Here is a 26162-nt window from a genome sequence, read left to right as displayed (position 1 = left end):
TTGGATGCTGGCATTGCAGGTGGCAGCTTTACCTACTATGCCACTTTACTATGCGTTCCACTTCACCAGTGGAGTTATGTGTAAAGAGTTCATCTTTATTAGAAATAAGGAATAAATGTTTGAAGTTAACTGTAACGAAGAAATGTGGTGGCTTATTATTTCTCTTATTGAGATTAATTGTTCTTCACTATGGTTTTTTTTTTGAAATGTAAATGTATAACTTGAGGAAATATTTATAGTTTTGTGATAGTGACTTTATAGCCTTTGTTGTTTTTTAGTTGGTTACCCTAAGGAAGGATTTTTGTATCTTTCATGAACTTTTCTGGCTTAAATATAATCAACTAATTGTCTGTTGTGGATAATGAATTATGTTGTTTATAATTAGAACAAAGAACAATTTATAAACATCTTCTGTTGTTCTTTTGGTTACCAACATGATACAGAATTGAATGTATTTCCCTTCCTTTTTTTTCTATTCTTAATGCCTTACACAGTCTCTTAGTAAGTAGGACATAAATGGGAAATGGGAGTGGCTATAAATACCTTAGAACAGTGATCCTCAATCTTCTTAGCTTTTTAGCTTTTTTTTTTTTTTTTTTTTTTTTTTTTAAGATTTATTTATGGCCGGTGCTGCGGCTCACTAGGCTAATCCTCCACCCGTGGCGCTGGCACCCGGGTTCTAGTCCTTGTTGCGGCGCCGGATTCTGTCCCGGTTGCTCCTCTTCCAGTCCAGCTCTCTGCTGTGGTCCAGGAAGGCAGTGGAGGATGGCCCAAGTGCTTGGGCCCTGCACCCGCATGGGAGACCAGGAGGAAGCACCTGGCTCCTGGCTTTGGATCAGCGCAGCTCGCCGGCTGTAGTGGCCATTTGGGGGGTGAACCAACGGAAGGAAGACCTTTCTCTCTGTTTCTCTCTCTCACTGTCTAACTCTGCCTGTCAAAAAAAAAAAAAAAGATTTATTTATCTAAAAGGCAGAATTACAGAGAGAGGGGAAGAGACAAGAGAGGTCTTTCATCTGCTGGTTCACTCCCCAGTGGCTGGATTTGGGGCAGTCTGAAGCAAGGAGCCAGGAGCTTCTTCCGGGTCTCCCACGTGGGTGCAGGGGCCCTAGGACTTGGGCCATCCTCTGCTGCTTTCCCAGGTGCATTAGCAGGCAGCTGGATCAGAAGTGGAGCAGCCAGGATTCAAACCAGCATCCATGTGGGATGTCGGCCCTGCAGGCGGCAGCTTTATTCCCTACACCAGAGGGCAGGCCCGGACCTTCTTGGTCTTAGCAGTTGTCTAGGGGCTGGCACTATGGCGCAAGGGGTTAAGCCACTGCCTGCAGCTCCAGCTGTTGTGGCCAAATGGAGAGTGAACTAGCAGTTGGCGGACCTATTTCTCTCTGCCTCTCCTTCTCTCTCTGTGTAACTCTGACTTTCAAATAAATAAATAAATCTTTAAAAAAAAAGTTGTCTACGTCACTTAAAATTGAAGACTCCCAAGAACCTTTATTTATTTGAGTTAAATTTGTAAATATTTACCTTGTTGGTAATTAAAATAGAACATTTTGAAATAGTTACGAATTCACTGAATAATAATCTCATTACATGGCAGCAAGTAACATACTAGATATGAAAAATGACTTTTCTAAAACAAAACAAACAATAAAGTGTCACTTATTTTCCATTTTCTCTAATTTCCAATGTGTGGCTCAATAAAAGACTACTTAATTTTCATATATGCTTCTATATGCAATCTACTGAGATAAGTTGCTTTCATTGAAGTTTGTGAAAAAAATCCATCTTCACACAGGTATGTTATTGGAAAAGGTAGTGTTTCAATAACTTTTTCAGATAATTAATTTTTTGCCACTACACCAAAACTTCGTAAGTAGTAATTTCAAGAAGAATAGTTATGATGTGATATTTGAAACCATATGGATCATCTTTTCTACACTTATTTGAAATTTGTTGGTCTGTCCTATGCTGTGATGACTTTTACCTCTGCATGATTTTCTGACATTGTGCGTTAGCCAATGGAAACATACTGGTTCATTGAAGTAGGTATACTTTTCTATTGTTTACACTCTTTATTATGTATGAAAAATTCACAATTGTAATATCACTAGTGATCTTAAAATTTTAAGTTTTTTTAAAGATTTATTTTATTTATTTATTTGAAAAGCAGAGTTACTAGGTTGCAGAGAGAAATAGACAGAGGTCTTCCATCTTTTGGTTTACACCCCAGATGGCTGCAAGGGCCTGAGCTGGGCCAATCTGAAGCCAGGAGCCAGGACTTTCTTCCAGGTCTCCCACACAGGTGCAGGGGCCCAAGGACTTGGGCCATCTTTCCCTGCTTTCCCAGGCAATAGCAGGGAGCTGGATCGGAAGTAAAGCAGCCAGGACTCAAACGTGTGCCATTGTGCAATACTGGCACTGCAGGCAGCAGCTTTACATAAATAAAAACATTTATTTATTTATTTGAAAGGCAGAGTGACAGGGAGGGAGGGAGGAAGAAGAAGAAGAGAGGAAGGTAGACAGATAGATATATCTTCCATCTGCTGGTTCAATCTCTAGTGACCTGCAACAGGCAGTAGCCAGGAATGCCATCCATGTCTCCCACATTGGTATCAGAATCCCAAGTACTTGAGCTGTCATTCACTGCCTTCTGGGTGCATTAGCAGCATTTGGAGCAAAGGAGTGGAAGTGTGCATTAGCTGGGACTCAAACCATACACTCAGATGCCAGCATCCCAAGCAGCAGCTTAACCTGCTGCAACACAGCACTGGACACCAAAGAAGTCTAAGTACTGGGAAGCTGTTAGTCTCACGGTAGCAGATACCATTAGCCAAAGTTGAAAATTTTGCTTGAGAGCTTATATTTTACTGCTGAGAACAAAAGCTGTATTAGTTTTCCTTGTGGTAAAAGCCGTTTAGTCATTTTGAGGAAAGATCTGCCAAATGCCCAAGTCTGAATGATCATAGTTTCTGCAGTTCTTTAAAAAAAAAGTGTTTTATAATAAAAACAGCTACTTGAATTTGTAATTCAGTTGCACTGGTGCTTTTTCTCCAGATAACTATCATTCTTCAGTATATGGCAGAAATTACATGTATTTTCTATTTTATCACACAGAATATTAAAAAGATATATACTCAAGGATTCAAATTTAGTAAAATTAATGTTTTTTACTGGCTTATCAAGGACATCCTGCCTTTTGAAAAAACTGTGTGGCAGTGAAGAATGCAATGACTGTTAGAATAGTTTGATGCTTCTGGCTTGATTTGTGCTGAGATACCAGCAGTTTTGTCCACTGGCTCTTAATAATCAGTAAAAAAGACAAATCATGTTTTAGTGTTATAGTGAAAATACTTTTGACCTCTTGGATCCCTTGAAAAGGTTGTAGAGACCCCTAAGAGTCTCCAGTCACATTTGTAGGTTTGCAGGTACACAAAAGTGTAAATTTCTCCAGGCAAGAGTTGTTGTTTGTTTTTTGCTGATATATCCTTTATACCTAGGTCTGCTGACCTCGTGGGCCATTTTACCTGTCTTCAGTGTTAGAGTGCTTAGATTCTGGATATGGTTTTTTTCCTCCTTCCCTCCTTCCCTTCTTTCCTCCTTCCCTCCCTCCCGCCCTCCCTCCCCCTTTCCCCCTCCCTCATTCCCTCCCTCCCTTTCCCCTTCCCCCTCCCCCCTTCCTCCTTTCCCTCCTTCCCCCTTCCTTCCTTCTCTCTCTCTCTCTTTCTTTCTTTCTTAAATATATATTTTATTTATTTATTTTGAGAGGTAGAGTTACAGACAGAGAGAGTGAGAGACGTCTTCTCTCCATTGGTTTACTCCCCAAATGGCTGCAGCAGCTGGAGCTGGGCCAGTCTGAAGCCAGGAGCCTGGAGTTTTTTCCAGATCTTGCAAGTGGAGTGCAGGGGCCTGAACACTTGGGCCATCTTCCACTGTTTTCCCAGGCCATAGCAGAGACCTGGATTGGAAGAGGAGCAGCTGGGACTCGACCTGGCTCCCACATGGGATGCTGGCGCCACAGGCAGAGGCTTTAGCCCACGACGCCACAGCTCCAGCCCCTCTGGATCTAGTTTCTTTTTTTTTTTTTTTTAACTTTTATTTAATGAATATAGATTTCCAAAGCACAGCTTATGGACTACATTGGCATTCCCCTCCCCCACGATGACTTCCCTCCCACCCGCAACCCTCCCCTTTCCTGCTCTCTCTCCCCTTCCATTCATATCAAGATTCATTTTTCAATTTTCTATATATACAGAAGATCAGTTTAGTATACATTAAGTAAAGATTTCAACAGTTTGCACCCACATAGAACCACAAAGTGAAATATATTGTTTGAGTACGTGTTATAGCATTAAATCTCAATGTACAGCACATTAAGGACAGAGATCCCACATGAGGAGTAAGTGCACAGTGACTCCTGTTGTTGACTTTACAAATTGACACTCCTGTTTATGGCATCAGTAATCTCCCTATGCTCCAGTCATGAGTTCTCCGACTCTTATCTTGTTTAGACAAGGTCATAGTCAAAGTGGAGGTTCTCTCCTCCCTTCAGAGAAAGGTACCTCCTTCTTTGAAGACCTGTTCTCCATGCCTGAAATACTCTCATGGGCTTTTCAGCCAGATCTGAATGGCTTTAGGGCTGATTCTGAGGCCAGAGTGCTGTTTAGGACATCTGCCATTCTATGAGTCTGCTGTGTATCTGGCTTCCCATGTTGGATCACTCTCCCCTTTATTTATTCTATTGGTTAGTATTAGCAGGTACTAGACTTGTTTATGTGATCCCTTTGACTCTTAGTCCTTTCATTATGATCAATTGTGAACTGAAATTGATCACTTGGACTAGTGAGATGGCATTGGTACATGCCACCTTGATGGGATTGAGTTGGAATCCCCTGGTATGTTTCTAACTCTACCATTTGGGGCAAGTCAGCTTGAGCATGTCCCAAATTATACATCTCTTCCCTCTCTTATTCCCACTCTTATGTTTAACAGGGATCACATTTCAGTTAAATTTCAACACTTAAGAATAACTGTGTATTAATTACAGAATTAAACCAGTTGTATTAAATAGAACAGACAAAAAAAATACTAAGAGGGATAATGTATTAAGTTGTTCATTAACAGTCAGGGCTATGCTGATCAAGTCATCGTTTCTCATAGTGTCCATTTCACTTCAGGAGGTTTCCTTTTTGGTGTTCAGTCAGTTGTCACCGATCAGGGAGAACATATGACATTTGTCCCTTTGGGACTGGCTTAATTCACTCAGCATGATGTGTTCCAGATTCCTCCATTTTGTTGCAAATGACTGGATTTCATTGTTTCTTACTGCAATATAGTATTCTGAAGAGTACATATCCCGTAATTTCTTTATCCAGTCTACTGTTGATGGGCATTTAGGTTGGTTCCAGGTCTTGGCTATTGTGAATTGAGCTGCAATAAACATTAATGTGCAGACAGCTTTTTTGTTGCCAGTTTCATTTCCTTTGGGTAAATTCCAAGGAGTGGGATGGCTGGGTTGTGTGGTAGGGTTATATTCAGGTTTCTGAGGGATCTCCAGACTGACTTCCATAGTGGCTTAACCAGTTTGCATTCCCACCAACAGTGGGTTAGTGTTCCTTTTTCCCCACATCCTCTCCAGCATCTATTGTTGGTAGATTTCTGAATGTGAGCCATTCTGACCGGGGTAAGGTGAAACCTCATAGTGGTTTTGATTTGCATTTCCCTGATTGCTAGTGATCTTGAACATTTTTTCATGTGCCTGTTGGCCATTTGGATTTCCTCTTTTGAAAAATGTCTGTTGAAGTCCTTGGCCCATCTCTGAAGTGGGTTGTTGGATTTGTTTTTGTGGAGTTTCTTGATCTCTTTGTAGATTCTGGTTGTTAACCCTTTATCTGTTGCATAGTTTGCAAATATTTTTTCCCATTCTGTCGGTTGTCTCTTCACTCTCCTGTTTCTTTTGCAGTACAGAAACTTCTCAATATGATGCAATCCCAATAGTTGATTTTGGCTTTGACTGCCTGTGCCTCCTGGGTCTTTTCCAGAAATTCTTTGCCTGTGCCAATATCTTGAAGGGTTTCTCCAATGTTCTCTAATAACTTGATGGTGTCAGGTTGTAGATTTAGGTCTTTAATCCATGTTGAGTGGATTTTTGTGTAAGGTGTAAGGTAGGGGTCTTGCTTCATGCTTCTGCACGTGGAAATCCAGTTTTCCCAGCACCATTTATTGAATAGACTGTCCTTGCTGCAGGAATTGGTTTTAGATCCTTGATCAAATATAAGTTGGCTGTAGATGTTTGGGTTGATTTCTGGTGTTTCAATTCTGTTCCATTGGTCTGTCCATCTGTTTCTGTACCAGTACCATGCTGTTTTGATTACAACTGCCCTGTAGTATGTCCTGAAATCTGGTATTGTGATGCCTCCGGCTTTGTTTTTGTTGTACAAGATTGCTTTAGCTATTCGAGGTCTCTTGTGCCTCCATATGAATTTCAGCATCATTTTTTCTAGATCTGAGAAGAATGTCTTTGCTATCCTGATTGGAATTGCATTGAATGTATAAATTGCTTTTGGGAGTATGGACATTTTGATGATGTTGATTCTTCCAATACATGAGCATGGAAGATTTTTCCATTTCTTGGTATCCTCTTCTATTTCTTTCTTTAAGGTTTTGTAATTTTCATCGTAGAGATCTTTAACGTCCTTGGTTAAGTTTATTCCCAGGTATTTGATTGTTTTTGTAGCTATTGTGAATGGGATTGATCTTAGCAGTTCTTTCTCAGCCGTGGCATTGCTTGTGTATACAAAGGCTGTTGATTTTTGTGCATTGATTTTATATACTGCCACTTTGCCAAACTCCTCTATGAGTTCCAATAGTCTCTTAGTAGAGTTCTTTGGATCGTCTAAGTAAAGAATCATACCATCAGCAAAGAGGGATAGTTTGATTTCTTCCTTCTCAATTTGTATTCCTTTAATTTCTTTTTCTTGTCTGATGGCTCTGGCTAAAACTTCCAGAGCTATGTTAAATAGCAGTGGTGAGAGTGGGCATCCCTGTCTGGTGCCAGATCTCAGTGGAAATGCTTCCAACTTTTCCCCATTCAATAGGATGCTGGCCATGGTTTTTCATAAGTTGCTCTGATTATATTGAGGAATGTTCCTTCTATACCCAATTTGCTTAGAGTTTTCATCATGAAAGGGTGTTGAATTTTATCGAATGCTCTCTCTGCATCTATTGAGATAATCATATGGTTTTTCTTCTGCAGTCTGTTAACGTGATGAATCACATTGATTGATTCGCGAATGTTGAACCATCCCTGCATACCAGGGATAAATCCCACTTGGTCTGGGTGGATGATTTTTCTGATATGTTGTTGTATTCTATTGGCCAGAATTTTATTGAGGATTTTTGCGTCTATGTTCATCAGGGATATTGGTCTATAATTTTCTTTCAGTGCTGCATCTTTCTCTGGCTTAGGGATTAAGGTGATGCTGGCTTCATAGAAAGAATTTGGGAGGATTCCCTCTTTTTCGATTGTTCTGAATAGTTTGAGAAGAAATGGGATTAGTTCTTTAAATGTCTGGGAGAATTCAGCAGTGAATCCATCTGGTCCTGGGCTTTTCTTTGTTGGGAGGGCCTTTATGACTCTTTCAATTTCTGTTTCAGTTATGGGTCTATTTAGGTTTTCTATGTCTTCATGGTTCAATTTTGGTAGATTGCATGTGTCCAGGAATCTTTCCATTTCTGATAGATTTTCCTGTTTGCTGGCATACAAGTCTTTGTAGTAATTTCTGATGATTCTTTTTATGTCTGTGGTGTCTGTTGTTACGTTTCCTTTTTCATCTCTGATTTTATTGATTTGGGTCTTTTCTCTTCTTTTTTTAGTTAGTTGGGCCAATGGGGTGTCAATTTTGTTTATTTTTTCAAAAAACCAGCTCCTCGCTTGGCTGATTTTTTGTAATGTTTTTTTGGATTCAATCCTGTTCATTTCTTCTCTGATTTTAATTATTTCTCTTCTACTACTAGATTTGGGTTTGGTTTGCTGCAGTTTTTCTAGGTCCTTGAGATGCATTTGGGCAATAGTGTCAATTAAATCTGCTGTTTCCTTGTTGATCTTCTGTCCGGATGATCTGTCTATTTCTGAGAGTGGAGTATTGAAGTCCCCCAGTACTATTGTATTGGAATCTAAATCTCCCTTTAAGTCCCTTAACATATCTTTTAAATAGACTGGTGCCCTGTAATTAGGTGCATATACATTTATAATAGTTACATCTTCCTGTTGAATTGAACCCTTAATCATTATATAGTGCCCCTCTTTGTCTTTCTTAACAGTTTTTGTATTAAAGTTTATTTTGTCTGATATTAATATGGCTACACCTGCTTTTTTTTTGGTTTCTGTTGGCATGGAATATCTTTTTCCAACCTTTCACTTTCAGTCTGCATGCATCTTTGTTAGAGAGATGTGTTTCTTGTAGGCAACAACTAGTTGGGTTTTGTTCCTTAAGCCAATCAGCCAAACGGTGTCTTTTAACTGAAGAGTTAAGTTCATTAATGTTTAATGTGACTATTGATACGTAGTGACTTTGCCCTGCCATTTTCCCGGAGATATTTTCTATTATATGCTTTGAGCTTCCCATGCTCTTTTACTGGTAGGTTTTCTTCCTTTACCTTCTTTCATATTGATGGCCGTGTTTTTGTGTTTCTGAGTGTAGCACATCTTTAAGTATCTTTTGTAGGGCCGGACGAGTGGCCGCAAAGTCTTTCAATTTCTGTTTGCTATGAAAGGTCTTTATTTCACCTTCATTCACAAATGAGAGCTTAGCAGGATATAATATTCTGGGCTGGCAATTTTTCTCTCTTAGCACCTGTGCTATGTCTTGCCATTCCCTCCTAGCCTGTAGTGTTTCTGATGAGAAGTCTGCTGTGAGTCTAATTGGAGATCCTCTGAGAGTAATCTGACGTTTCTCTCTTGCACATTTTAGGATCTTTTCTTTATGTTTCACTGTGGTAAGTTTAATTACAACGTGTCGTGGTGAGGATCTCTTTTGGTCATGTTTATTAGGGGTTCTGTGAGCTTCATGTACTAGGATGTCTCTGTCCTTCTCCAGACCTCTAAAGTTCTCTGCTAGTATCTCACTAAAAAGGCCTTCTAATCCTTTCTCTCTCTGCATGCCTTCAGGAACTCCTAGAACTCGAATGTTGTTTTTTTTTTTTAATAGTATCCTGTAGATTCCCGACAATATTTTTTAGATTTCTAAATTTCCTCTTCTTTTCTTTGGTTTGGCTGTATATTTTCCTGTGCTTTGTCTTCTAAGTCCGATATTCTCTCTTCTGCTTCACCCATTCTGTTTTTAAGGCTCTCTAATGTGTTTGTCATTTGATCTATTGAGCTCTTCATTTCATTTTGATTTCTCTTCACTATCACACTTTCCTGTTCTACTAGTTTCTGCGTTTCATTTTGATTCTTCCTTAAAATTTCATTTTCACGAGAGAGATTTTCAATCCTGTCCAATAAGGATTTCTGTAGTTCAAGGATTTGCTTTTGAAAACTTCTAAATGTTCTTATCATAAATTTTTTGAAATCCGTATCGTACATTTCTTCTATCTCATCATCTTCATAATCTTGGTTTGGGGTGTTTTGTTTATTTGGAAGCATCATAGTGTCATTGTTGATCTTGTTCCCTCGATTTTTATGTTTGTTGCTTGGCATTGTTAATTCTTCTTCCTTCACCGTGCGTTTTTTTTTATTTTTTATTTTATACTATGTCTGTGTTAAGTGGACTGCCTGCTGTTGGAGGAGCCTTGGAGGCTTGAGATGGGTGTGGCCTGAGAGCTCTGCTTGGTTTTTCCGGGTTACGGGTGTGCAAAGGTGACACCCTCAGGTTATGCGTGGTAAATCTCTCTCTATTTATTTATTTATTTATTTATTTATTTATTTTATTTATTTATTCAGGAGGTAAGTAATACCGCACGGCTGTGCAGAATTGATGGTATTTAGCTTCCGATCTCTGGCTTCTACTCGAAGAGTCTGTGCCGGCTCTGTTTCTCCTCTGGACTCCTACTGGGTTGCCTAGGCTACTGAATTGTAGCCACTCAGTTCCTTAGCTCTCCTCTGTTGGTATGTATATCCAGAGTGGAGCCTGCCCTTTGTCTCTTGCTCGCCTTTGCAAGGTTGGCGGAGAGAGAAACTAGAGAGAAACTCATCTGTACCAGTACCCCCCCCACCTTTTTTTTTTTTTCTTCTCTCCTGTAGTCAGTCTGGTGAACTTTCCCGCTCCCCTCTAGATTCTGACCGCTGTTTCCCCGCCAATGTCTTGGGTTACTGAGCTCACCTCCCCTTCCAGCGCCGATGTGTGGACTCGGAGCCCTGGGCGTCCCTGCTCTCCCTGCTGGTGTCTATGTGACATCCACTCCCCTTCCTGCACTGGTGCGCAGACCCTGCCGCTCCCACGGCTCGGCTTCCGCATGGTGGGTGACCTTGTTTTCCCAGTAGGTCCTCCGAGTCACAGCCACTAGATCCGGAAGAGTTTCCTCTGCAATTTTTTCCTGATCCTTTTTCTGAGGCTACTGTAACTCCACTTTTATTAAACTAAATTTTCCCAGACTATCGGTGCGCGCCCTCACTATTCCGCCATCTTGGCTCCATCCTGGATCTAGTTTCTTTGTTGGCTTATCCTCTCCTTTTTTTTTTTTTTAACTTTTATTTAATAAATATAAATTTCCAAAGCACAACTTTTGGATTATAACAGTTCTTCCCCCCATAACCACCTTCCCACCCATAACGATCCCATCTCCTACTCCCTCTCCCATCTCTTTCTTCATTAAGATTCATTTTTAATTATCTTTTATATAGAAGATCAATTCTATACTAAGTAAAGATTTCAACACAAAGTATAAAGTACTGTTTGAAGACTAGTTTTACCATTAATTCACATAGTACAACACATTAAGGACAGAGGTCCTACATGGGGAGCAAGTGCACAGTGACTCCTGATGTTGATTTACCAGTTGACACTCTTATGTATGATGTCAGGAATCACCAGAAGCTGTTGTCATGAATTGCCAAGTCTATGGAAGCCTCTTGAGTTCACAAACTCCGACCTTATTTAGACAAGGCCATAATCAAAGTGGAAGTTCTCTCCTCCCTTCAGAGAAAGGTACCTCTTTCTTTGATTATCCTCTCCTTTTGATATTTTTTAAAAAGATTTATTTACTTATTGGAAAGTTAGAGTTACACAGAGAGAGAAGGAGAGGCAGAGAGAAAGAGGTCTTCCATCTGCTGGTTCACTCCCCAAATGGCCACAATGGCCAGAACCGTGCTGATCCGAAGCCAGGAGCCGGGAGCTTCCTCTGTGTCTTCCCATGCAGGTGCAGGGGCCCAAGGATTTGGGCCATCCGCTGCTGCTTTCCCAGGCCATAGCAGAGAGCTGGATCAGAAGTGGAGCAGTCGGGACATGAACAGACACCCATATGGGATGCCGGCACTGCAGGTGGTAGCTTTACCTGCCATAGCAACGGCCCATATCCTTTCCTTTTGATGGAGTATACTTTCCAGTAGCTTCCCGAAAAAGGGTGAATGTGAGGTGTTATTCGAGACTTTGATGTTTCAAATCATACCAGTCAATGATTTGGGTGGCTATAGATTGTAGGTTGAAAATAATTTTCTGTCAGAACTTGAAGATGGGTCTCAGTTGTTTTGTGTGTTGCTGTTGAAAAGCCATATGTCTGTGTGCGTTTTCTTTACTGTTTTTTCCTCTTTAGACGTTTCTTTGTATGATCTTTTTTGTTTCTGGCATTTGACTTTTTATTTTATTTTATTTTATTAAAGATTTTATTTATTTGAGAGATAGATCCACAGACAGTGAGAGCGAGAGATGGAGAGAAAGGTCTTCCATCTGCTGGTTCACTCCCCAATTGGCAGCAATGGCCAGAGCTGCGCCAATCTGAAGCCAGGAGCCAGGAGCTTCTTCCGGGTGTCCCATGCAGGTGCAGGGGCCCAAAGACTTAGGCCATCTTCTACTGCTTTCACAAGCAATAGCACAGAGCTGGATGGGAAGAGGAGCACCTGGGACTAGAACCAGCGCCCATATGGGATGCTGGTGCCGTAGGTAGAGGATTAACCTACTGCGCCACAGCGCCGGCCCCGGTATTTGACTTTTTAAATGAGATGTGTTTGGTGTACTTCTTTTTAATAGTTTTTTAAAATTTTATTTTAATTATTTGAAAGTCAGAGTTACAGTGAGAAGAGAAGCAGAGAGGCAGAGAGAGAGAGAGAGGTCTTCCATCTATTGGTTCACTTCCCAGATGGCTGTAATGGCTGGAGATGCGCCGATCCAAAACCAGGAGCCAGGAGCCTCCTCTGGGTCTCCCATGTGGGTGCAGGGGCCCAAGGACTTGGGACATCTTCTACTGCTTTCCCAGGCTATAGTAGAGAGCTGGATCGGAGGAGGAGCAGCTGGGTCTTGAACTGGTGCCCGTATGGGATGCCGGCGCTTCAGGCCAAGGCTTTAACCCACTGTGCCACAGCACCGGCGCCAGTGTACTTCTTTTTAAAAGTTTGTTGTCCTAAAGACTTAGGGCAACTCATGGCCTCCAGTTTTGAAAATTGTTTTGATATATATATATATATATGGATATGGATAATTTTTCATTTTTTGTGGATTGTGTGGGGAAATTAGTTACACGAAGCAATTCAAAGATGGTGCCCAGAAGAAGTAAGGTGGGCGGAATCCAAAGTTGTTTACCACTAAAGCAAATTGGCTACACAACATCAGGAGAAGTGGCAACAACTGATATCAAGTGTATAGACATATGGCCAGTCTTATGAAAATTGCCCCGTAAAATGACCCTTTAAGTGATTGGTTGGTCTTTATGCCCTGCCCCAATGACTCTGCAGTTTTGTGCTGTAAAAGGCTCTGTTACACACGAAATAAACGAGTCCTTGCTAGACTTGACTCCCTGCTGCGGCTGATTGTCTCCGGGATCAGGAGGCTGGGGAACGGGTGAGCGGCACACTTACTTTTCCTCGGACCCAGTCCATCCTTGTACAGGTGGACTAAGACCCTGCAGATTGTATATCAATTGGATATTGGACCTTCAGGATTGCTCCTCTTTTACCTTCTATCTTTCTTTTATTGTTGTCTCTTTTACTCTCTACATTCTTTTAAGTTATTTAACTTTTTCTAACCCTATTGTGTTCTTAAAACATTGTTTATCAGGGCTAGCATTGTGGCACAGTGGGTTAAGCCACTGCTTACAGTGCCTGCATCCCATATTAGACCATCTAAGAGTCCTGGCTCTTTTGCTTCCAGTCCAGCTCCTTGTAATGGGCCCGAGAAAGCAACAGATGATGGCCAAGTGCTTGGCACCTTTTGTGGGAGACACAAGTTGAGTTCCTGGCTCCTTGTTTCAGCCTTACCCAACTCTGGTTGTTGGGGCCATTTGGAAAGTGAATCAGCCGATGGAAGATCTCCCTTCCTGTTTGTGTCACTCTGCCTTTCAAATGAGTAAATAAATGTTAAAAAATACTATTTATCATTTGTTAATTTTTTTAAAAAATAAGGTTTCTGCTTTTTTAAAGATTTATTTATTTATTTGAAAAAGATACAGAGAGGAGAGAGAGAGAGAGAAAGATGGTGAGATCTTCCATCTGCTGGTTCATTCCTCAAATAGCTCCAATGGCCAGGGCTGAGCCAGGCTGAAGCCAGGACCCAGGAGCTTCTTCCAGGTCTCCCACATGGGTGCAGGGGCCCAAGCACTTAGGCCACTTTCCACTGCTTTCCCAGGTGCATTGTCAAGGAGCTGGATCAGAAGTGGAGCAGCTGAGACTTGAACTGCTGCCCAAGTGGGATGCCAAGACTGCAGGCAGAGGCTTAACTTTCTATACCACAGTGCCGGACTCTCTTTGTTTAAATTTCAGGGTCTCCTTGTTCTCTGAATGTTTCTCCTATTCTTGTTTTCTGAATTGTCTTCTCATACATTTCTGAGGCTTCTAACTGTGATTTTTCTTTTGGAAATTTTCTTCTGCATACTCCTAGTTTACTTACTGTAAGTTGTTTCTTTTTGTTTTGTTTTATGATTATTGCTTTCATCTTATGGTTATCTTTTGTTGTATATTCACTAAAAAGTTAGCAGAAAAAAATTTACAGAAAAAAGTTAAATATGTTTAAGGTTAGGGCTTCCATTTTGTGGTGATTGGGTAGGGGCCTGGTCTTATCTTTGGGGACTTTTTAGTTTTTGCTGGGAAGATCCTTATTTTCTTCCTAGGATATACAGTTGGCGTCATTGTTCTTAGGTCCAAGTACACAGAGAGCTATGGTTTTTACCATTAGAATGTAGACTCGTTTAGTTACTTCAGCTTTTAGGTTGACACCTCTCTCCCCACCTCATGCCTTTTTTGAAGATTTATGTATTTTGAAAGTCAGAGTTACAAGAAGGCGAGACACACACACATACAGAGAGAGAGAGAGAGAATCTTCTGTCTGTAGGTTCACTCTCCAGATGGCTGTAGCAGCCAGTGCTGGGCGAGACTTAATCTAGGAACCAGGAGCTTCATTTGAGTTTTAAATATGGGTGGCAGGGGCCTAGACACTTGAGCCATCTTTTGCTGCTTTCCCAGGCATGTTAGCAGGGAGTTGGAGTGGAAGTGGAGCATCCAGGACATGACTTGGTTCTTACATGGGATGTGTTTGTCACTGGTGTAGCTTTACCCCACCCCCTGACCCCTCCTTAACTGTGCTCTTAAACCTGGTACTTCACTGACTTATTTTTACCACCCCTCCCCACTATAAATCTCCTCTCCTGCTGGGATTGGGAAGAGTATTTACCTGGCTAGGTAGGATGATGAGGGAGGGAACCCAGGAGACTACTTCTTTTTATAGAAATTGAATCAATTCTCTTGTTTTTACTTTCATGCCTCACTGTGCCTGATGGTATTTGGAATCTCAAATTCCTTAAGTTTGTTATGTGAATTGGCTTTTCTCTTGTTAGAATTTTCTTCAGTTGTTTGATATTCAACTTTCTTAGCTCTAAATCCTTCATCTGTTTTTCATTTGCTAAAAATTTGTTGACATATCTTGTCTACTGTTCCTGTTATTTTTTCTTATTCTTTGTGAATTTATACTCTTTATTCCTTTAATCTTTTTTTAAAAAGTGTATTTTATTTTTATTTGTTTGAAAGATGGAGGGACAGAGAGAGAGAGAGAGAGAGAGAGAGATCTTCCATCTACTGGTTCCTTCTACAAATATCTGCAACGTTCAGGGAAGGGCCAGGCTGAAACCAGGAACCAGGAATTCCATCTAGATCTCCCTGGTCAGTCATCACCTGCTGCCTGTTAAGGTTCACATTTGCAGGAAGCTTTTTGGGAACTAGAGCAGCCAGGATTCAGACTAGACACTCAGATAGGGAATGTCGGTGTCCTCACAGAGGCTTAGCCAGCTGTGCCCCAACACCTGCCGCTATTCTTTATCTGCTCCTCTTTTTTTTTTTTTTTTAACGATTTATATATTTATTTTAAAGTCAGAGTTACACAGAGAGAGGAGAGGCAGAGAGAGAGAGAGGTCTTCCATCTGCTGGTTCACTCCCCAGCTGGCTACAACGGCCGGAGCTGTGCCGATCTGAAGCCAGGAGCCAGGAGTTTCTTCTGGGTCTTCCACGTGGGTGCAGGGGCCCAAGGATTTGGGCCATCTTCTACTGCTTTCCCAGGCCATAGCAGAGAGCTGGACCTGCTCCTTTTTTTATAATCTTACTTTAATATTTTTTAAATAATTTTTTAAATAATAACATGGTAACAGAAATTTGTTTGAAGTGGTTTTTTTTTTCTAAAATTTATATATTTGAAAGGCACAGTTAGAGAGAGAGAGAGAGAGAGAGAGAAAGATCTTCCATCCATTCATCCACTGGAAGATCTCCGCAGATGGCTGCAATGTCCAGGGCTGGGCCAGACTGAAGCTAGGAGCCAGGAGCTTCTTCCAGGTCTCCCGTGTAGGTGTAGGGACCTAAGCACTTGGGCCGTCTTCTGCTTTTCCCAGGCTTATTAGCATACAGCTGGACTGGAAGTGGAGTAGCCTGGACTCAAACTGGCATCCATATCGGACGCTGGCGTCCCAGGCAATAGCTTTTTATTTTTTTTATTTGTTTATTTATTTTATTTATTTGAAAGGCCAAATTACAGAGAGAGAGAGAGAGGGAGGGAAGGAGAGAGAGATCTTCCACCCACTGGTTCACTTCCCAAATGGCCACAACAGCTGAGGCGGGGCCAAGCTGAAGCCAGGAGCCAGGACCTTCTTTCAGGTCTCCCAAAGCAGGGTGCAGGGGCCCAAGCACTTGGGCCATCTTCCACTGCTTTCCCAGGTGCATTAGCAGAGAGCTGGATCGAAAGTGGAACATCTGAACTAGATCTGGCGCCCGTGTGGGTTGCTGGCATTGTAGGTGGTGGTTTAACCAGGTGTGCCACAGTGCCAGGCCCCACCCCTCCAGTTTATTTTTTAACATTCCCTCATATAAAATGGCTATATATGAGTCTCTCTCTGTCTCTCCCCATTTATATCTGTATCCATATCTATTCATCTATATCCGTATCTATTCATCTATATGTGTTTTAAATGTATATGACCTAGCAGTTAGTTTGCTAGTAGAAGTTGTCCCATAACTCATATAGAAGGACCTGGGTTAAGGCCTTATTTCACCTCTGAATCCAGCTCCCTGTTATTGTACACCCTGGGAGGCAACAGGTAATGGCTCAAGCAATTGAGTCCCTGTCACCTGTAAGAGAGACCTGGATTGAGTTCTTGGCTCCTGGCTTTGGCCTGGCTCAGCTTTAACATTGTGGGAATTTGGGGAGTGAACCAGATTTAGGGAGTGAACCAGCAGATGGAAGATCTCTCTGTCTCTCCCTTTCTCTCTCTTTATAACTCTGCCTTTCAAACAACTAAATAAAAATCTTTACCAAAAAAAATTGTTTTGAGAAATATTTGAAAAAACATGAGGCAAATTTTAAATTTTTCAAAACTTGAAAAAAGAATTTATTAATGTCCTAGAAGATTGTGTTAGAGCTGTTTCTTTCTCTTTTATATAAAGATTTATTTATTTATTTGAAGGTTAGAGTTGCAGAGAGAGGGAGAGAGAGAGAGATCTTCCATCTGCTGCTTCACTCCCCAGATGGCAGCAGTGGCCAGGGCTGGGTCAGGCCAAAGCCAGGAGCCAGGGGCTTCTTCCAGGTCTCCAGTGTAGATAGCAGGGGTCTAAGCACTTGGGCCATTTTCTGCTGCCTTTCACAGGCCATTAGCAGGGAGCTGGATGGGAAATGAAGCAACGGGGACACAAACTGGTACCCAAATGGGATGCTGTCATTGCAGGTGGTGATTTTTACCTGCAATGCCACAACACTGGTCCCTAGAGCTATTTCTTTTGTCTTATCAAGAAACCAGGGGGCCCTGCACTGTGGCCTAGCAGGTTAACGCCCTGCTCTGAAGTGCCAGCATCCCATGTGGGTGCTGGTTCGAGACCTGGCTGCTCCACTTCCAATCCAGCTCTCTGTTATGGCCTGGGATAGCAATAGAAGATGGCCCAAGTCCTCGGACCCCTGCAGCCACGTGGGAGACCCAGAAGAAGCTCCTGGCTCTGGGCTTCGGATCAGCGCAGCTCCAGCCATTGGGGCCAATTGGGGAGTGAACCACTGGATGGAAGACCTCTCTCTCTCTCTCTGCCTCTCCTCTCTCTGTGTAACTCTGACTTTCAAATAAATAAATAAATAAATCTTAAAAAAAAAAAAAGAAACCAGGTACATTTAGATTTTACTGTAGTTTTTTTCCTCTCTTGGAAGCCCCCCTCCATGCCACTCTGGCTGGAGGTCTTTGACTCTAATAAATCTTTTTAAATCTCAACAAAAAAATTTTGCGATAATTGTGCCTCCTAAACATTTACAAAGTTTTACTAAAATTGGTTGTTGCATCTAGCACAGCAGGGTGTCAGGTTAACCTGAAAGAGAAATGGTGTCACATAGATTAAGGAAACAGAATCTGATTAAAGATTTTAATGTGGAGAAACCAGGGGACACTCTGTCCACTGCCAAGATGGAGGCAGAAGCAGGGTCCCAGTTATCTGGATACTCCAAGTATTTATTATCAATGGTGACATGATAGATTAATCATAAAAAATGTGCAGTTTCGTGGTAACAGGATTTCATGATGAAGGAGTTTAAACATAGTAAAACAGGGAACACTGGGGAGTTTCAATGTTTATAGGAAGGACTTTTCTTGGAAGCTTGGATTAAGAGGACAATCACAATGTGGGAAAGTCTTGAGGGGGACTCATTAACTGGGGTGAATGTACCACTTGCTGTTTACTAGAGCCCACAGCATTTCCTTAGCCACCTCAGCATCATGTCAAATGACCTTTTCCATTGACATAACTTGACCATTCACCTTTGCAATCTGGCCAAGCATACCTTCAGCAGAATTCAGGCCATGTGGTAGTCTTTGAAATGTAGACTTTTAACAGAATTCAGGCCATGTGGTGGTACCTGACAATCGGTAATTGAATTTCATCCATTGGACCACTGTGTTACAAATAATTTCCTTTGAATTTAAGCTGATAGAAATGGGACGCCGGTCCTCAGATACTGAAGAAGAAAGCAGAAGCAAGAGAAAAAAGAAACACCGTAGACGGTCGTCTTCGAGCAGTTCTTCAGACAGCAGAACGTATAGTCGAAAGAAAGGCGGAAGGAAATCAAGATCGAAGTCCAGATCTTGGTCCAGAGATCGTCAGCCTCGTTCACATTCTTATGATAGAAGGTAATTTGTATAGTTTTAGTTCTTACAGTAGGAGGGTAACATTCTTTAGAGTTCATGTGTTTTTCTATTTTTAATTTCCTGCATAAATTTTTTTCTTTTAATAGTTATATATTTATTAGAATAAGGCCCAGCCCAGGTTTTTTATCCCACCAACTTTAGTCCAGAGTCTAGTGCGTTCATCCTTTGTCTCTTCTTTGTAGGAAAGTAGATATAAATGGGTGTTCTCATGCCTTATAATTTAATGACATTTGGAAAGATTATTTATTGCTTAAGACCTATACTGCCTTAATTAGTAACTCATCCAGTCTCACTAAATTATGAACCAGGCGTCTGACTGTTTAAGAGCCAGAACTTTTAATTTCTCTCTGTTTGTTTTAAAGAAAGAGTAAGGCATAGTAAAAATGAGATGATTCTTTAGAGTGTGGAAGATTTCTCCTTAATATCCATAACATCAAATTTTATAGCAATGGTATTTGATTATATTTTATTTCAGACGCAGACATCGCTCAAGTAGTAGCTCTTCTTACGGCTCTAGAAGAAAACGAAGTCGAAGTCGTTCCAGGGGTCGTGGAAAATCCTATAGAGTTCAGAGGTCTAGGTCAAAAAGCAGAACAAGAAGGTACATATGCCTTATTAGCATTTATTATTTGTAACAAACTGTTTCCAAAATTAATGACTTAAAGACATAATAATTTATTTTGTCATCATTTTACACCTTTGAGCTCAGCTGACAATTCTGGGTTTTCTCACCTGGGGTCATTTTTGCAGTCGTGTGACAGCTTGACTGGAACTGTTTTGTCAGTGTGGCTTTTGATTCTGGCTATTGGCTAGGGTATACATGGCTTGTCATGCTCTGTGGCTCGGTTGGGCTTTTTTTATAGTGGAAATGTTTTAAGAGGCTGAAAGCAGAAACTGCAAAATCTCTTTAGGGCTAGCCTCAGAAACGTCAGGGTATTCTATGGGCTCCGTATTTGTGTTCCCCACCAAGCTCGTATGTTGGAGCCCTGATTCCTTTTGAGATTATATTTGGGGATAGGACTTTTATGGAGGCAATTAAGATTAAATGAAGAAATATGTTGGGACCCTAATCCAATTAGGTTGGTGGCCTTATGAGATGAGGAAGAGACATCTCTCCATGTAAAGAAAATCCAGGTGAGAACATGGAGAAAAGGCCACCATCTACAAGACGGGAAGAGAGCCCTCATAAGGAACCAAATTGGCCGGTACTTTGATATGGACCTTTTATTTTCTAAAGTGGTGAGAAAATTTCTGCTGTTAAGCCACCCAATCTATTGATATTTTGTTACGGTACTCTGGGCAGACTAATTCATGGTGTCACTACACATGCATTTTTTGGCCTTGCTTAGGGCCAATAAAGAGAGTGGCTTATCTGGAGAGTTGTACATTTTGGGCAGTGGTAGAAAATATAATTTAATAAGATCATGGGATGGGAACTGTGGTGTTGAAGAACTTGATGAAGACATGTGTTCAGAAGTCATTGAAGGTTTTTGAGCAGGAGAATTTTAGGATTAAATAAAGCATAAAAACAGTATTTTAGGAAGTTCAGGTTTTTTTCCTCTGCTTGCTTCTGCATGCTCTTAGGCTGTAATTGGGATGGATGTTAGCAGCCTCAATTTGTTATCTAGGCATAACATTTATCATTTATGATTCTCTGTGTGGATAATAGTAGTAAAGTCAGAATGTGTAACTTTTCTGGCCTTGTATTACTTAAATTCTAAGGATAAACCATTCTGTAGTACATGCCTTCTTTCTCCATTTGACCCATAGTTGCATGCTTTGTTTTCTTTGAGTGTACTCTTTTTTCCAGTTTTCTATCATCATCTGTATTTGGAGAAATCTTCCTACCATTTTTTGTTAAAAGATTTATTTATTTATTTGAAAGTCAGAGTTACACATAGTGAGAAGGAGAGGCAGAGAGAGGTCTTCCATCCACTGGTTTACTCCCCAATTGGCTGCAATGGCCAGAGCTGTGCTGATTGGAAGCCTGGAGCCAGGAGCTTCTTCTGGATCTTCCACATGGGTGCAGGGGCCCAAGGACTTGGGCCATCCTCTACTGCTTTCCCAGGCCATAGCAGAGAGCTGGATCAGAAGTGGAGCAGCCAGGACTTGAACTGGTGCCCATATGGGATGCCAGCACTGCAGATAGTGGTCTTACCTGCTACGCCACAGCGCCGGCCTCTCTTCCTACCTTTTTAATGTTGATTTATTTTCATCTACTTAAAAGGCAAAGCAACCGAGTCACAGAGAGATCTCCCATCTGCTAGTTTACTCCTCAAAGTCCTGTAACAGTCAAGCCTGGGCAAAGCTGAAGCCAGGAACCTGGAATTCCATTTGGGTCTCACATGTGGATGGCAGGAATCCAAGCACTTAGGCCATCACCTGCTGCCTTCCAGGTTATAATAGCAGAAAGCTGGATTGGAAATAGTGCACCCAGGACTCCCGCTGGCATTCCAGCATGGATGCTGGCATCGTAAATGGTAGTTTAACCCACTGTACCACTGCACCCACCCCTCTTAACATTTTAATGTTAACTTTATGTAGTTTTCTTTTTTTTTAGGATTTATTTTGTTTATTTGAAAGGCTGGGTTACACACACACACACACACACACACACAAACACACACACACACACACAGAAATAGAAGTGGGGGAGAGGAGAGAGTGATTATCTTCCATTCTTGGTTCACTCCCCAAATGACTGTAACCTGGGTTTGAGTCAGGCTGAAGCCAAAGGCCTGGAACTCCATCCCAGTCTCCCAAGTGGGTGACAGGGGCTGGGTACTTGGGCCATCTTCTGCTACTTTCTCAGGATCATTAACAGAGAGCTGGATTGAAAGGGAGCAGCTGGGACTAAATTGGTGCCCATATGTGATGCCAGCATTGCAAGCTGCAAAGCTTGACCCACTGTGCCACAATGCTGGCCCCCAAGTTCTATGTAACTGTAATTCTCCTTTTCTTTAAACCCTTTTACTGTTTTTATGTTTTTCTCTCCTAAGTCAAGTTTAAACCATCCTTTCTCTCACCTACTATCCCATGTGTTTTTTGATTTGTGACAGTTATATTGTGAATATTACAGTTTTGTTTTTCTCATATATTGTAATCTCTTGGTAACTAGCATAATTCCTTGCTCAGTTGATACATGATGACTGAATGATTAATTGGGGAAATGAAGGTAGATAGAGAGTTGAAAAGGAAAAGTTTTATTTTATTAATTTGTAGAGAGAAAGCTTTATTTTCGATGTCTTAATTTATCTAGCAAGAGACTGATTACCAGAAAGCAACTTGAATTATAATTTCCTATTGGTGGGACCAGATATAATAATACTCTGCTTTTATGGTTGTATGCTTTAACATACACTATATCAGTCAATCTGTGTATGATTAGGAAAACAGAAGCCACTCAATTCTAAGGATGAGAGAGTTTTAGCATAGAACCTTTGGTAGGGCTTAGGGAGTGTGCAGGGTGGGGAAGGTGTTAGTGATTATTTCAGCCTGAAGCATGGAAATTTGTTATCTCAGACGTAAGTGGAAATCTTAAGAAATAAAATGAAAAGTTTTCAAGAAACTACTCACTTGGAAGCTGCTTCTGTGCCTAAGTGTTTACTTACAACTTCCTCTAGTAATGAATCTGAAAATGCAGTTACTTTCTTTTCCTTTGCAGAAGGGGACCTTAATGAGAGTGGCAGTGATCTAGTCACCAATAGGTAATCCAGCACACATCCATTTTGTAATTGAGCTTTTGTAGTCCTCTGTGAGGAAACAAATTCATGAGCCCATTCAAAATGGCAACTTCTCAACTTTGCTGTTATGTGTGTCTAAAATAAAGGTGTTACAGGAATGACAGTAGCTGCAAAGTTAAATGTTTGACGTTTAAATTTCCATAGGTAACTTATAGAGTAACTGGGTAATTAGTCTTTTTAATATAACTTTTTATGTTCTTTTTGATGTGCTAGTTGTGACATGTATCTTATCACTTTCTTCTTCATTGGTGAGAAAGTTACCCTTATTATATACAGTATATTTACTTGCTTATTTTGGCTAAACCTGGTAGAGGAGACTTGGCCTGCTAAAGGTGGAAAGTGCTATGGGAATGAAGAAAGAGATGAAGAAATCCAGGATTACACAGAGTTTATTAGAGACTTAAGGACAGAGGCATTGTTTTGAGTGGACACCAGACCGATGGATCCCTAGCCACTAGGCAAGAGAAAAATGGTTTTGTAGTTAGAGGTGGCCTGTGGCTAACAGGCTTATACCTGGACTTTGTCAGGAAGTATTAACATCACACGTGTCAGATAAGAGATATTTCAGATGTCAGATAAGCCACATGAGTTGCCTTAATGAGTTTGTTTATCCCATAGGCTTTGGGATGACTGTCAGGGTTACCTGAATGGCAGAATAACGGTATGTCCAACCTGACTGTAATCATATCAAGTTGGATCTCTACATTGATCAGTTATGGAATATACAGAAAGTAGTTTCAGAAATGCTAATATATGGTGGTGAAAATCTCACTTAGAAAGTAAATTCAAAGTTTCTTCCCATTCTTATGATCGGTACCCTGAAGGTGTCTAGTTCTGCATCTGAACCCGGACTGGTTCTTTCAGTATGGTTAATTTCTTCATTTTGAAAGATTTGATCTCATTTGTTTCTTTTTATATTTCATTTCGAGTACTTAGTTCCTTTAAATTATTGTACTTTTCCTGTTTATTTTAGTATGTAAAAAATTAATATGGTTCCAAAAGACATGACTTTACCAAACGGTATACTTAGAAAAGTATCACTCCCTCTTCTCTCTAGAGAGAGAGAGAGAGATCGTTCATTGGCTGTTTCATTCCCCAAATGGCTGCAATGGCCAGGGCTGGACCAAACTGAAGCCATGAGCCTGAAGATTCTTCCAGGTCTCCCATGTGGGTATAGGGGCCCAAGTACTTGGGCCACTGCTTTCCTAGGCACATTAACAGTGAGCTGGGTAGGAAGTGGAGCAGCTGGGAGTTGAGTTGGTGCCCATATGAGATGCCAGCACTGTAGGCAGTAACTTGTTCAGTGTCACAATTCTGCTCCCCACTCCCTCTTCTGACCTCTTCCTGTCTACCCTTTGATGTATTTGATGTAACCAATCTTGTTAGTTACTAGTTTAAACTTTCTGCATTTCTTTTTTTTTTTTTAAATGAGTAATTATACTTGAGGCATTCCATAGATACTCTATTACATTTTACTTTTTTTTGTATACGAATATATCTTTTTTAAAATTTTGTTATATAAGTTTCATGTATTTTTTTAAAAGATTTATTTTATTCATGAGCTAGAGACACACACACAGAGAAATCTATCTGCTGAAAGACAGAGTTATAGAGAAAAGGTAGAGACAGAGAAATCTTCCATCTGCTCGTTCATTCCCAAATGGCCGCACTGAAGCCAGGAACCAGGAGCTTCCTTGAGGTCTTCCACATGGCTGCAGGGGCCCAAGTACCTAGACCATCCTCCACTGCTTTCCCATGTGGATTAGCAGGGAGCTGGATCAGAAGTGGAGCAAGTGGGACTTGAACTGGCACCCATATAGGATACTGAAACTGTAGGCTGGATCCTTAATCCACTGTGCCACAGTGCCGGCCCCCATGTATTTCATATATACAGATTTAGGAACATAATGATACTTCCTACCCTATTCTTCCTTCTGCCTACGCTTCAACCCTTCCTCTTCCCTCTTCCATTCCCACTCTTTTTTTTTTTTTTTTCTTGACAGGCAGAGCGGACAGTGAGAGAGAGAGACAGAGAGAAAGGTCTTCCTTTGCCGTTGGTTCACCCTCCAATGGCCGCCATGGCTGGCGCGCTGTGGCCGGCGCACCGCGCTGATCCGATGGCAGGAGCCAGGTACTTCTCCTGGTCTCCCATGGGGTGCAGGGCCCAAGGACTTGGGCCATCCTCCACTGCACTCCCTGGCCACAGCAGAGAGCTGGCCTGGAAGAGGGGCAACCGGGACAGAATCTGGCTCCCTGACCGGGACTAGAACTCGATGTGCCAGCGCCGCAAGGCAGAGGATTAGCCTAGTGAGCTGCGTTGCCGGCCCCATTCCCACTCTTAATTTTTACAAAGACCTATTTTCAGTTTACTTAATGATGGTAAACTTTTTTTTTTTTAAAGATGTGTTTATTTATTGAAAGTCAGAGTTGCACAGAGAGGGGAGAGGCAGAGAGAGAGAGAGAAAAAGAGAGAGAGAGAGAGGTCCTCCATCTGATGGTTCACTCCCTAATTGGCCACAACAGCTGGAGCTGCACCAATCCAAAGCTAGGAGCCAGGAGCTTCTTCCAGGTCTCCCATGTGGGTGCAGGGGCCGAAGGACTTGGGGGCCATCCTCTACTGCTTTTCCAGGCCATAACAGAGAGCTGGATCGGAAGTGGAGCAGCCGGGTCTTGAACTGGCGCGCACGTGGGATGCCGGCGCTTCAGGCCAGGGTGTTAAGCCGCTGTGCCACAACGCTGACCCCAGTGATCATAAAATTAACCCTACAATAAGTAAAAGAGTTCAGTAAATAGTATGAAGAAAGAAACACTGTTCCTCAAGGGAAGAGACAAGGGCTGTAAACAATCATTGAATCTCAGAATACATTTCACTCCAATACATTACATTTTAGATACTCTGTTAGTTACCTCAGATCAGGGAAAACATGATACCTTTTTGGGGCTGGCTTTTTTCGCTAAGTATAGTGGTTTCCAGTTGCATCCATCTTGTTGCAACATACAGGATTTTTTTTTTTTTCTTTCTTTTTTTTTTTTTTTTTTACAGCTGTGTAGTATTCCATGGTGTATAATACCATAATTTCTTTATCCAGTCACTGGTTGATGGACATCTAGGTTAATTCTGTATCTTACCTATTGTGAATTGTGCTGCAATGAACATGGGGGTACATATAACTCTTTTCATATGCTGATTTTTTTGGTTTGGGTAAATTCCCACGAGTGGGATGGCTGGATCATATGGTAGGTCTGTATTCAGCTTTCTGAGGTACCTCCATACTGCTTTCCTCAGTGGCTGCACCAGATTACATTCCCACCAACAGTGGATTAGGGTACCCTTTTCCCCACATCCTCACCAGCATTTGTTGTTTGCTGATTTCTGTATGAGAGCCATTCTAACTGGAATGAGGTGAAACCTCATTGTAGTTTTTGATTTGCATTTCTCTGATGGCCTGTGATCCTGAGCATTTTCTCAAGTGTCTTGAGCTCTTTATAGATTATACATGTTAACGCTTTATCAGTTAAATAGTTTGCAAATGTTTTCTCCTCTTCACATTGTTTAATGTTTATTTTGCAATGCAGAAGCTTCTCAGCTTGGTATAATCCCATTTGTCAATTTTGGCTTCTTAC

The 26162-nt window shown here is 41.4% G+C and overlaps 1 protein-coding gene across 3 annotated transcripts in view; it reads left to right on the top strand.

The window, feature by feature from the left end:
• RSRC1 (arginine and serine rich coiled-coil 1) overlaps positions 1-26162 on the top strand; it is a 453198-nt gene that overhangs the window by 6787 nt on the left and 420249 nt on the right. For all 3 annotated transcript variants that reach the window (XM_070072602.1, XM_070072601.1, XM_070072603.1), the window contains 2 exons: positions 18575-18777; positions 19271-19396. In XM_070072602.1, coding sequence (XP_069928703.1) covers positions 18584-18777; positions 19271-19396 — 320 coding nt within the window. In that variant the 5' untranslated portion in view covers positions 18575-18583. The remainder of the gene's footprint in view (positions 1-18574; positions 18778-19270; positions 19397-26162) is intronic.

Source organism: Oryctolagus cuniculus, chromosome 4, assembly GCF_964237555.1.
Source record: "Oryctolagus cuniculus chromosome 4, mOryCun1.1, whole genome shotgun sequence".
Taxonomy (NCBI): domain Eukaryota; kingdom Metazoa; phylum Chordata; class Mammalia; order Lagomorpha; family Leporidae; genus Oryctolagus; species Oryctolagus cuniculus.
This window is presented reverse-complemented; position numbering and strand designations above follow the sequence as displayed.